The sequence below is a fragment of the Macaca mulatta genome, chromosome 14, assembly GCF_049350105.2.
Source record: "Macaca mulatta isolate MMU2019108-1 chromosome 14, T2T-MMU8v2.0, whole genome shotgun sequence".
NCBI lineage: Eukaryota > Metazoa > Chordata > Mammalia > Primates > Cercopithecidae > Macaca > Macaca mulatta.
The window spans coordinates 54,047,672-54,059,805 of NC_133419.1; the positions used below are offsets into that span (position 1 = coordinate 54,047,672).

The window sequence follows — 12,134 nt, forward strand, 5'->3', positions numbered from 1 at the left end:
ACCAGGACGATCCCCTCAGAGGAGTGGTTGCTTGGAGTGCCACCGTCTCACTTGCTTTGTCAGGTGGGCCTGGCCTCCACTCCCAGAACCCTAGCATAGCTGGATGCTGTTCCCAGTGCGTCTTGGCAGACAAACCCCAGTTCACAGGCTACTTTGATCTTCATTCTAGAAGGGGCCTGCTCACTCTTCCCATCCCCCACCCCCAGGTCAAGCAGCCTCTATGAACAATTCACTCTGCTAGACTAGGACCTTGCAGACTTGCTGAGGTCAAAGAGGGGAGGGTCTGCCAATCCAAGATGGAGGTGTCCGGCTGTAGCGCATGAGGTCTGGCCACTGCCCTGGGTCTTATCAGGTGGCCGAGAGCTGGGCTTTACCTCACTTATTCCTCCACTGCTTCCCCGCCTCTCATGATTGTACAGCACTGAAGCCCTTGGTGTAAATTTTCCTCATACATATCTCCAAAGTAGCCCCCTAAGTTGTTGCTCCCCATCCCTGCATCTCCTTCTGTGTGCAGAACTCAATAGAACGGAGTCTGTCATGACCATCAATTCCAGCTTATTAGACAGTCATATACCTCCCCTCTCAGAAATGCCTTGTTTTTTATCTCTAGTGGAAAATGGCTCAGCTTTGAACAAGAATGAAAGTAAAAAGGGAGGTTTTTATGGCTTAATTTTACAGGAGAATGTTCCTGTTCTCAAAATGAGCATGGGCTCAGTCTCGTGTAGTTGTGAGTTCTCGAGGAGCTTAAACACAGAAGGGCTGGTCCCAGAGTGTGACTCCCAGAGATCCGTGTCCTCAGCCCTTCCCTGCAGAGGTGAGCAGAGAGGCAAGTGCAGAGGCAGACATCAGGGCAGAGGGGAGGGAGGCTCTGGGAGGGTCCCAACTGTGGCAGAACTGGGGCAGAGTGTGTGGGTGGCCCAATCCTGGAAAATCCAGGTGCTCTGGGAGGGCATCTTAGCAGTGCAAATTTGGGAGCAAAGTCCACCGGGTCAGTGCTGGGTTGCCAGGCCAAGAAAGTGGCTGGACTCTAGAGCAAAAGCTCTGGGCATGGGTCCAGAGCAGTCCTCTCCCACACAGCGGTTGGAGGCATGTTCTTTTCAAGGTGACTCAGACTACAGCGCAAAGCCTTCTCCTGAGTTCAGTGTCTGCAGTGATGAGGATGGCATGACCAGGAAGGATGTAGATGTCTTTCTTGACATGCTCTTCTTCTTCCCTCTTTTTGCCCCTACCCTTCAGCAATGTACATTCTGCTTCAGTGTGGAGGTGAAAAGGTGTTTTGGGGAATCTGAAAGGGAATTTATTCAACAGATACCAATAGAAGACCTGCTGCTTGCATCATGGTGTGGGGCAGTGGGCAGGAGGGTGTGAGCAAGGCCAGTCTGTGCCCTCACAGCTGGTGGTATAGGCATGGGGTACCGCCTGACTTGGTGTGCCTAGGACTTTCAGTGCTGAAACTGGAAAGGTCCTGGGCAAACTCGGATGAGTTGGTCACCCTATGTAGTCATGATGGTAGCAAGGGGATGTTTCTTGTGGCATCTGCGGGTTGGGAGGGAGGGGAAGCTGGAAAACATGTGAGATATAAGAGCCTCAATGTTGTGGAGAGAAGCCATCTGAGTGATCCTTTCCTTCCACTTCCTTATTCTGTGACCAAGACATAGAGCAGAGAGGGAAGGTGGCTCATTCATGGTCACACAGCAAGGTGGGGCAGAGCTGGGAACAGCACCTGGGTGACTTCATCCCCTTCAAACGCTTTCCCTAAAATAATCCCCCCACATCATCTTCCTTATCCTGCCTGCCCCTCACCTCTCTGCTCTGCTTACCCAGGGCCACCTTAGGTCAGGTGTTGAGAAACTGAAGGCTGAGGGAAGGTGTCTCCTGATGCCAAGAGAGAGGCCACAGCAGAAGCATGGCTATTGCCAGGAGGCCCCAGCAGTCCCAGGAGAGAAGAGAAAAGAAGGATTTAAGGAGGTCAGGGCATTTGGCCTGGAGGGATTACAGTGTAAAGAAACTGAGCACTTCTGGAGACTTCCAATGTGAGGCATTGGGGCCATTCCTGCAGGAGGAGGGAGCACGGGAGAACAGGAGCCTGCTGGCGGGGGGAGGACCTGACTCTCCTTCCAAGGGAGGAGGTTTGTAAGAAAAAGGAGCAGTCTGACATCAGCGGCAGGCACTCAAAATGTAGGCCGTAGATAAAATAAGCAAGCTTGTTAAGTTTGTTTCATTCCATAAACATTCATGGAGTGCCTACTAAGTGCCAGACTGTAGTCCAAGGTTAGGAGACAGCACAGTCCGAAAGCAAAGTTCCTGCTGTCAGGGGGCTTCATTCTAGTAGAGCGGGGCAGACAATAAACAGGTTTGAATGTGACGCCCTAGAAAGTGTGTTCGGCTATGTTCAAATGAGTTTTCCTAGGAAAACTTTATGTTCAAAAGTCTTTCATGCGAAAATTGTGATCAGCAGGGCTTAGCTTATTAAACAAATACAGCGTTTCATTCTGCATGGAGAAAGACCATCAGGAGACCAGCTTCCAGAGACTGGCAGCTCAAACCATCATGGCTGCTGCCGGGAGGAATTAAAATTGGTTTCCTCAGATGGGGGAGACTGGGCACTATGTTCAGAATTAAGAAGGGAAGAGAGTAGGGGGAAACAGTTACCCCCCATCTCTGAACACCCTGGAGATTTGGATAGTGAGGCTCTGGGAACGCAGAGCAGACCCCCTGGGGAAGTGCAGAGAGATACAGAAGCAAAGTCTTCATTGCTGGGGGAGTTTAGCAGGGAGGACAGTGAACTTGTACCAATCCACTGGCCTTCTTGGGAGCTGTCTATTATACTTTATATTAAAGAAGAATTCATGTGCTATTTGTTTGGCCACATATGGTATTACTTTTTAAATGCAATTAACAAATGGTGTGTGTGTTAATACTCATCTCTGTCAGTTTCCGTGCCTAGGGAAAGCCCAGCTGCTGGTCTTGATCACCATAAATAAATACTAGCTAGAGGACTTATTTGACTGTCAACCACAAATCTTTTAATTGCTGTTATGAAAATTGTAATCACAGTTTTCTTTTCTAAAATATTGAAAAAGATCTGATGAACTTCAGAAGGCATGCCAGTCTTTCTCCTTCATTCAAGTTCCTCCCCTCACCTCCCTCTCTATTCCCTTCATTCTTTCATCATTGTCAAATCAGCTGGTTCCCTCCTCTTCAGCCACAGCACTGTTCCTTTGGACCCACAGAACCCTTGCACGACTCATTTTTGCATGCCATTTAAGTTTCTGATCCAACCTCTCTTCCTCAGAGAGTCCTTCCTGACCACTCCTCGTACAACAGCTGCCAGGGTACCATCCCGTTCTCTTGCCTAGAGTTTCTTTTCATCTTAGCACTTATATGAAATTGTATTTTTTCTTCCATATTTATCTGTTTCTCTGTCAAAGCATAAGCTCCATAAGGACAGGGACTGTGGGACTATGTCCACTTCCTGCTGTACCCTCAGTGCCTGTAAGACTACCTGCCTAGAGGAAGATATTCAATATATATCTATTCCATTAAATGCACGAACAAATGAATTCTACACCAATCTATTAACTTGGTTTTATTAAAATCACAAGTACGAAGTAGATTTGGGAAAAGACTCAACTCTTTCTTTCCCTCATTCCTCTCTGGCGAGAGAGAAGGAGAGCTGGAAATAGAATGGGAAAAGTTTCTGTAAATTTCTGGTAACCATAGAGACACTGATCTTAGTTTATTAATCTCATGCTCTTAAGCAGGCTGGGGCCCCATGGTGATTTCTCCAAATTGCTCAATGCTGGTTATCCTGCAGCCTTCCTCATTAAAGAAGAGCAGGCCCATTCCTATTCTGCAACACTTTAATTACTGACGAGCAGAAGCCCCGTGCAATTATGCTCATTATTGCGTGTTCTGACCTGGCTGCACCTCCCACTCTGGAGCAATGGAACATGGTCACCAGCCCTAAACCCCTGGAGCCTTCAGTGGGAACCCTCCTCTCCAAACCCAGGGCCTGGGACAGGGCTGTGATTGCTGCTCCATTCTTTCATTCATCTACACGGAAAATGGGAGCTTAGTGCCTTCTAGAACAGCATTTAGTGTCAGGCAGGGAAGGGCACCAGCAGTGGTCTCCTGCCCATAGAGACTATGCTTGCGGAGGAGGGAACTACCCTCAGGAGCCATGGCACTTTCCATTGTCTGGCCTCTCATGGGGTCTGATTTCAGAACTGTGTTCCTCTTCATATGGGGAATACCTCAAGTCCTCAAGAGACCACCAAATGGCTTCAGGGTTTCAGCAGAGCTAGGGGGAAATGGGCCAGTTAGGGGCATTCTCTTTCATGGCCATTTCTCCTTCAAGGAGAGATCCTGGTGCAGGTGTCAGAGGACCAGAGTTGGGATTCTGTCATGGTAGCTGACTGAGAATGCAGCCATAGGTGGGAACTCAACCTCTTTGAGCCTCAGTCTCCCCATCTGTGAAATGAGGTTGGACCTGGTCCTTCTACTTTTTCCTCATGTTGAGACTGTTTCTAGCTCCAGCCCTGTTCTGGAAACTGGATTTCTGTGATGAGCGAGAAGCAGGAGAAGTCGCAGGCAGTATGCCTTCTGGAGTGAAGGGAAGTAGATTCTGGCAGTAGAAGCCTCTGGGAGGAGGCATCTTTGTCTTCCGAGGCTGGGTGCCTGAGGTCTGGCCTCACCTAGGTGTTGGCTGCCATTTTGGAAATACTACAAATTGACTTTGGTTGCATTTCCCATTCTACTGGATTTAGAAACATTAAGTCATTCTTCTAGTAAACAATCGGGGACTACCTGCCAGCTACCATGTGCTGTCCTAAGTGCTCATGGCATTACTGTTCAGCTGGCATAGTCACTGACAAATTCAACTCAGGTGTGGGGTGAACTGGTTTCAATGCTTGTGGGCCTTACTGCTGGACATTTAGGGCTCATCTTAAGTGCATCAAAGAAGGGGCCCTTGGAAGAATCTGGACTCCTGAGCCCTCCAGCAAAGCTGGAGCCAGGACACGGGGTGGGTCAGCTCCTGAGGTGACTAGCAAATCTAAGTGCTTGGCTATTCTTTGCAGGTGCCGTAACCTCTCGTTTCCTGACAGCCTGCCGGAGGTGAGCATCGTGTTCATCTTCGTCAATGAAGCACTTTCGGTGCTGCTGCGCTCCATCCATTCAGCCATCGAACGCACGCCCCCGCATCTGCTCAAGGAGATCATCCTGGTGGATGACAACAGCAGTAACGGTGAGTGTCAGAGCTTCCCAAGGCCCAAGCCCTGCTTCCTGGCTGACATCGAAGCCGATGGTTCAACATCGGGGTTCACATTTGCTCAAGGCTGTCTGTGGCTGCTTTTTCTCTGGAGTATAGATGAGAAATTCATGGTGGCCACTGCTTCGGAAGGTTCACTGCATGTGAGCACAGCCTCTGCATCCGAGCATGGCCTCTGCATCCCAGAGGGGTCTGGTCTTTAGGCTTTTTCTCACTGGCTGCCTACTCTCCCCTCCCATATTCCAGTGCAATATGATAAGATAGAAGGCCCTGACCTCCTACCCTACCATGTACACAGTGAACATGTCCAGTGACTCTTTTCCATGATGCATCATTTCACCTAGTAGGGTTCCTCAGCCTCTGCCTGGAAGATTGTTCACTGGTGTTATGTTAGCAGTGGTGGTGGTGATGATGGTGCTGGTGGTGATGGAGGTTGTGGTGGTGGTGATGATGGGGATGGGAGTGGACATGTAACTCAGTGACAGCAGCAGACCTGTCAAATGTCTAGCCTCTTTGCTGGATCCCCTGTTCCCTGTTTCATCTGTCCTTAGCCAGGCCCTGGGTGGCCTGCAAACACCTCATTGAGGCCATGACATCACTAACTCTCTTTCTCCAGCACTACCAGCCACCTCTTCTCCCTGGTGCACATTTCTTGGTCTCTGGTTCTTTGCACCCCCATGTGCCATCCTATACCATTCTAGACTTAAAGACCACATTTGGAGACAGCTGAAAAACCAGTGTTCTTGACAGGACCATTTATATGAATGTACTTCTGATAACGCATGATTTCTCAAAATAGACTTCTGGGTCGCTGTGTCACAGAAACACTGAGCTTGTGTTATCTTTTGAGCTTTCTCTGGTGTCAGGTAGTAAATTTCCTAGTGAATCAGTTGCTGTAATGAGAAGTTCAGATGGGCAATTTGTGATTTGTTATCAATTAAAGCTGAAACACATTGGATAATTGAAACGTATTTAATCTGAGAAAGCGAATCTTCATTTTCATTTTATCATCATATGGTAAGAAGCGTGGGAGCAGTGCTGTGAGGGGATTTTAGAAATTTCTGAAGGGCACTGCTGGAGAATCATTTGATTCTCATTGTTCTGTGGACATGAAGAAAGGAAAAGGCTTCAAGGATGCAAACAGGCAACATAGTCTTAAAGGTAATTGTGTATCATGAGGGAGACAGGAAGGGCTCAGCTCCTGTCTCTGATGGCTGCCTACCATCATCTAGCCTGGGACCCAAAAAACTAAGGCCTAAGAAAACTCCCATCCCCTAGTGACTAACGCCAGACAGCCTGACTAGCCTGCCCCACACACTCTATCCCTGGACTTCACCTCGGCCTGCTGATCCTCCTCACGTCTTACATTGTAAGGAGGCACAGCATGGAAGAACCAGCATTCGAGGATGAAAACATCCCCCAAGCAAGAGGCACAACTTCTCACATAACAAGAGAGAAGAGAATGGAGCACTAGGAGGAAGAAATCTCAGAGCCTTTCATTTCTTCCCTATGGTGAGAACCTTATCATGTCCTTAAGGATACCATTTGGACTATAAGCCATATGGAAAAGGCTGGTATTGAGTTTGAGAAATTTAGATAAGGAAAGTGAATCAGATATAGAGGATTTCCTATTTGAACTTAAAGAGTTTGAACTTTATTTTGTAAATGGCAATAACTGTCTAAAGCTTTTGGTCAGAGGAATGACAGGGTCAGAGCTGGGCAATGGAGGAATTTGGGCATGCGTTATGATATTGGCTGGGGCATCTTGAAGAAGGGAAATGGATGAGAAGGCTATTGCAGCAGTAGAGAGAAGTCAAGAGGCCTGAAGTCAGGGACAAGTTATGGGCCTGAGAGGTATTATGAAGGAAAAATCTGTTGGACCATTTGACTGAGAAGCCATGGGCAGGCAGGCCAACAGCGGGGAGGTCAATGACAGCTCAGAGTTTCAAGCCAGGGTGATTTAGAGGGTGGCGGTGCATTGCCCCAGAAGAGGCAGGCAGCAGGAGCAATGCCCTGGTGCAGTAGTCCATCATCAGGGATGCAGATGAGCAGCACCCAAGAACTTTCAAAACCAAAGCTCTAGAGCATTGTGGTGATGGTTCAGTAAACTATCTTGATTGTGGTATTGGTTACACAAAGCTGTACTTGTCATCACAACTGCATCAAGCTGTATATGCACACCCAAACCAGTGCCTGCCTGTATAAGGAGAAAGCTGAACAAGCTCTGTGGATTGTAGCCGTGTCAGTGGCCTGGTTTTGATATTGTGCTGTAGTTGTGTACAACGTTACCATTGGGGAATACTGGGTGAGGGGCACATGAAAACTTCTTGTACAATTTTGTGAATCTATAATTACTTCAAAATATTAAGTTAAAACAAACAGCTCTTCTAGGAGATTCTAATTCAGTGAGTTCGAAGAGGGTTCTAGACATCACTGTTTTAAAAAGCATTCTTTTTTTTAATTTTGATTTTTTTTGAGATAGGGTCTTGCTCTGTTGCCCACTCTGGAATGCAGTGGCACGATCACAGCTCACTGTAGCCTCGACCTCCTAGGCTCAAGCAATCCTCCCACCTTAGCCTCCCGAGTAGCTAGGACTACAGTTGCATCCACCATGCCTGGCTAATGTTTTGTAATTTTTGTAGAGATGAAGTCTCACTATGTTGGGCAGGCAGGTCTCAAACTCCTGGACTCAAGCAATCCTCCTGCCTCGCCCTCCCAAATGTTGGGATTACAGGCATGAGCCACTGAGACTGGCCTTAGAAAGCATTCCTAATGATTCACAGGTCTGTTAGAGAAGCTTTAGTTTCAGGAATAACATGTGGCTTCACTTTTGAACGTATTCGGTGTCCAGTGCATAGTGTTAAGAGCCAGAGCTCTGGATTAAAGCCTGAAGTCATAGATTCTGGAACCCTCTCCACCATGGATGATAAGTGACTATGGAAAAGTCCCTCAGCCTCTCAGAGTCTGTTTCTCTCTCTCTGGAAAATGCAGTTGATAAATCCTCCTTTGCTTGCCTCGCCTGCCTGCAGTGGTCACATCATGTGTGACTGTGAATTGATCCCTGTCACTATTACCCTCCCTGAGTTCTAACCCATTTCCAGGAGGCAGGCACATAAGCCAGCAAACTGCGTGGCAGGAGTCCCAGAGGGGAAATGTGGGAACACGGATTTGGAGTCTCATGCGTGGAGTACTTAAAGCCATTGGCTGGAAGGAGAGGAAGTCAAAAGGGAAGTGGAAAGAACAGGAAGTTAGAAGCTTGAGAGAATACTGAGGGTAAGATATGTAGGCGTCGGGAGGAAGAGCGTTAGCAGGTGAGAGAGGAGGAACGCTCGGGAGAATCTGGAAGACAGCACAGTCTCTGTGGACAGAGAGAATTTCAGGAATAAGAGAACTGTCTATTCACACAACCCCACAGACAGGTGGAAGGATGAGGAACCTGAGCAGAAGCCACTGAGTGTGGAAGGGACAGACCTGGGAAACCTCAGCGAGAAGCTTTAGTGGAATGTTGGAGATGGGGGCTGTCGAAGCCAGATGAAGATAAAGAGCAGGCAGTGAGGGAAGATTTTTCCTCGAGGATTCTTGACTGTAGAGGAGAATCACAAGCTCAGGCAGGAACTGGAGCAATGTTTTCCAAAAATAAAAATTAAAAATTACCATCTTCTACAGCAAGAAATAAAGTTACATCATGACCCAGGATGACACACCCACTCACACCCATACACACACGATGGGAACATGACTTTTAAGAAACAATGCTTACCCTTGTAATGTGCCAAGCACTCTGCTATTTTCTATTATATTATGTTCTGTTCTGTTCAATTCAATTCTATTGTATTTTATTGTGTTCTAGTTCTCTTTTCTTAAATGTAGGTTGTTCTCAAGACCCTGAGTGCATATTAGAATCACTTGGAGGGCTTTTAAGACATTCAGGGCCCAGGTTTTACCTCTAGTGATTTAATGGGTCTGGGGAGGTGGGCACCTGAGGCAGGGTTTGGAGCAGGGCCTCTGAGGAGGAAGATGGGATCCAGGGCACAGAAGCAAGGATTGCCTCTGAAAATAAAGGAGTCGTCTTTCTCCTGCCCTGTGAGGGAACAGGGAGGCAGCAGGAGGTAACATGGCTGTGGTGATGGGTGCCTAGAGTCAAGCATAGCAGCAGGCTCAGTGCCTGATGGCCGACAGGGCCAGAGTGGAGGCCGGACATGATGGGAAGGGGCCTGGCCCTGGCTAGAGTTCCCATGTGGAATGGGACAGGGAGGTAACCAGGAATGGGGCTCCTTGACCCCGGGCTGAGCTGAACTCACAAAAGGGGAAGAAGAGACATTAGAGTGAGCTCCTGGAGGAAGTGGCGGCTCTCTGGCCTTAGGACATGGCTAAAGGCCCCTCGGACCTCAGCCTGACTTGGAGGAAAGCAGCTGTGGCCAGACCCTGTGCAGGCTTCATGTTGGGGGCTGCTTCTCTTGGCCATCTCATTCCGCGCAAGACTTTCATGTTTTTCAAATCAGGCCAACTCCACTCGGTTCAACTGACGTTTCTGTAGTACCAGCCTGGGCCAAGGGAAGGAAGGGGGTGACGGATCAGACCTAGTCTCTGCCATGAGGAGTTCGGCAGATAAGTCTAAAGTGGGGATGAAATGTTCTAAGACTTGGTTTCCAGGCTCGGTTCTGCTGCTTTCTGGCCGTGGGTCTCTGGGCTTAGGTTTTCTTCTGTGCCGCGATGGGACATCAGGCCCTGCCTTGCCTGTCTGCCTCACAGAGGCACTGGGGATAAGGTGAGGGAATCGGAGTGAAAGTTCTGTGTGAGCTTCTGGGTGCCAAGGGTGACTTAAAATGACAGTGATAATAATAACAACAGTAACAATAATCATGATAACAGCTGACAAGTAGCCACTGTTGAAAGACAGCTGTTTTGATGGGAAGAGGGCAGAATTTGGCATTCAGCCAGCTTTTCCGTTCCAGCTCTCTCTGACTTCGTGCTAGCTGTGTGTTCTTAACCTCTGCGAACCCTATTTTCCTTATCTGTAAAATTGAGATGTATAATTCCTACCTCAGGGGTTGTTGGGAGGCTTGAATGAGATAACATGATGGAAGGGATGTTGGTGTTTAAAACTAAATTACGCAGCCGTGCAGAGCCATCCGAATGTCTTCCTTACTAAACCTTCCTTCCCAGGTTTCTATTACTAGTTCCGTGCATGCTGGCGTCTCGTGTCTCCCCAAGCTCTCTTCGGCCACACCTTTGCTTTGGGTCAGGCCTGTGCTTCCTCAAACACAGGAACAGGGCAGTCAATCACTGCTTTCTTCTTCCAAGCCTCTCTAGACCTTTAGCTCTCACTCAGAAGCTAGGGACTGAAGGCTCTGTAAGTGGCCGTTATGTAGGAGCGTGAATCCCTGTTCTCTGTCTCCTTAGCAACTTCCTCAACAAGCTCCACTTTTTCAGGGGCTGGCTCCGATCTATCACGCTGTCACTCTGCTGCAGCAGTCTCAAACTTTAGCGTTTGAGCTTGGGTAAAAATATGGACATTTGGCAGTGTGTGGTGGCTCATGCCTGTAATCCCAGCACTTTGGTAGGCCAAGGCAGGAGAATCACTTGAGCCCAGGCATTCAAGACCAGCTGGACAACATAGCAAGACCCCGTTTGTATATTACTAAATTTTTATTTTTTGAATAATGTGGAGGTTCATACCAGGCATGCCCTGGCCTCAGGACATTTGTACTTGCTGGTTTCTCCATCTGGAATGTTCTTTCTATTCCCTCCCCCCACCCTGCTCCATATCTGCACAACTTGCTCCTTTTCCTCTTTAGGCCTTTACTCAAATGCCTGCTTCTCACTAGGGCTGTCAGTGAATCACCCCATTTAAAGGACAGCCCTCCTCCGTGTCACTCCTCACCCCACCCCTTGTTTCTTTTCCTCTGTATCTCCAAATGCCATCTGACATACTGTGCTCACTCATTTACTCTCCCCTAATTATTTGCACATTTCCCTCCCCCAGTGTGTAAGCTCCAAGAAGACAGGGGCATTTATTTTGCCCCGTGAAGCATCTCCAGCCCCTAGAATAGTGCCTGGTATTTGTAGTTGTTCAATAAATATGGATTTAATGAAATAATTTTGAATCTGTAGATCTGGGGCAAGGCCTGAAACCTGCATTTTAGCATAGCTGCAGGGCACTCTGATTCTTTGTGAGTCACTGTTCTAATTGTTGTCCTCCATCTGTGCTGCAACTGAGGAGCCCGGGACAGCTGCCTCCGCCTCAGCTCCCCCAGAGCTAGCCTCTGGCTGTGGGCACCACTGGGTGGAGTGTTTCTTCCTGGGCCAGGGTCCTTGGAGCTTCCCTGTTGTATCCCAGGGATATGGCATAAATGTAGGGTGGAGTGCAGAGGAGAAGGTAAGTTTCTCTTGCTGGTCTGAACTCACTTCCCATCCTCAGAGTCAGATGATCAACCCTGAGCCTCCCTGCATTACCCACCCTCTACAAGCATTCCTGACAGTAGTGGCCAGGCTCTGCCTGCTCTGCAGCTCGAAGGCCATGTTTCCCTCCCCTCCTCATCCTCCTTGTCAAATCAAGAAAATGGTGGGAGCACAGCTCTGAGCCTGCTGGTTTCAATTACCACACTTTTCAGCAAATCCCAGTGGACCAACGTCTTTAGCTGGGATTGCATGATTCAGCCTCTACAGACTTCCAGAGGGAGGGAAGCACCAGGATTTTCAGTCAATAGAGGCATCTCTGCCTTTGACTCTTGGCATTCATTGCTTCATTCTTTCAGTCCTTCAACAGGTTTTTGGTGGCCACGTGCTTTGCGCCGAGTGCCTGGCTAAGCACTCCGGGAGCTTGTTCATGTGGCACAGGTATCCCCGTGCCTGGCACAGA

The 12,134-nt window shown here is 48.4% G+C and overlaps 1 protein-coding gene across 7 annotated transcripts in view; it reads left to right on the forward strand.

Annotated features, from left to right (window-relative positions):
• The window catches only part of GALNT18 (polypeptide N-acetylgalactosaminyltransferase 18), a 362,102-nt gene that overhangs the window by 193,543 nt on the left and 156,425 nt on the right, over positions 1-12,134 (forward strand). For all 7 annotated transcript variants that reach the window (XR_013404005.1, XM_077963393.1, XM_015114859.3 and 4 more), the window contains one exon: positions 5,082-5,248. Coding sequence is in view for 6 of the 7 variants with exons in the window: in XM_077963393.1 (XP_077819519.1) it covers positions 5,082-5,248 (167 nt within the window). In the remaining variant the exon portion in view is untranslated. The remainder of the gene's footprint in view (positions 1-5,081; positions 5,249-12,134) is intronic.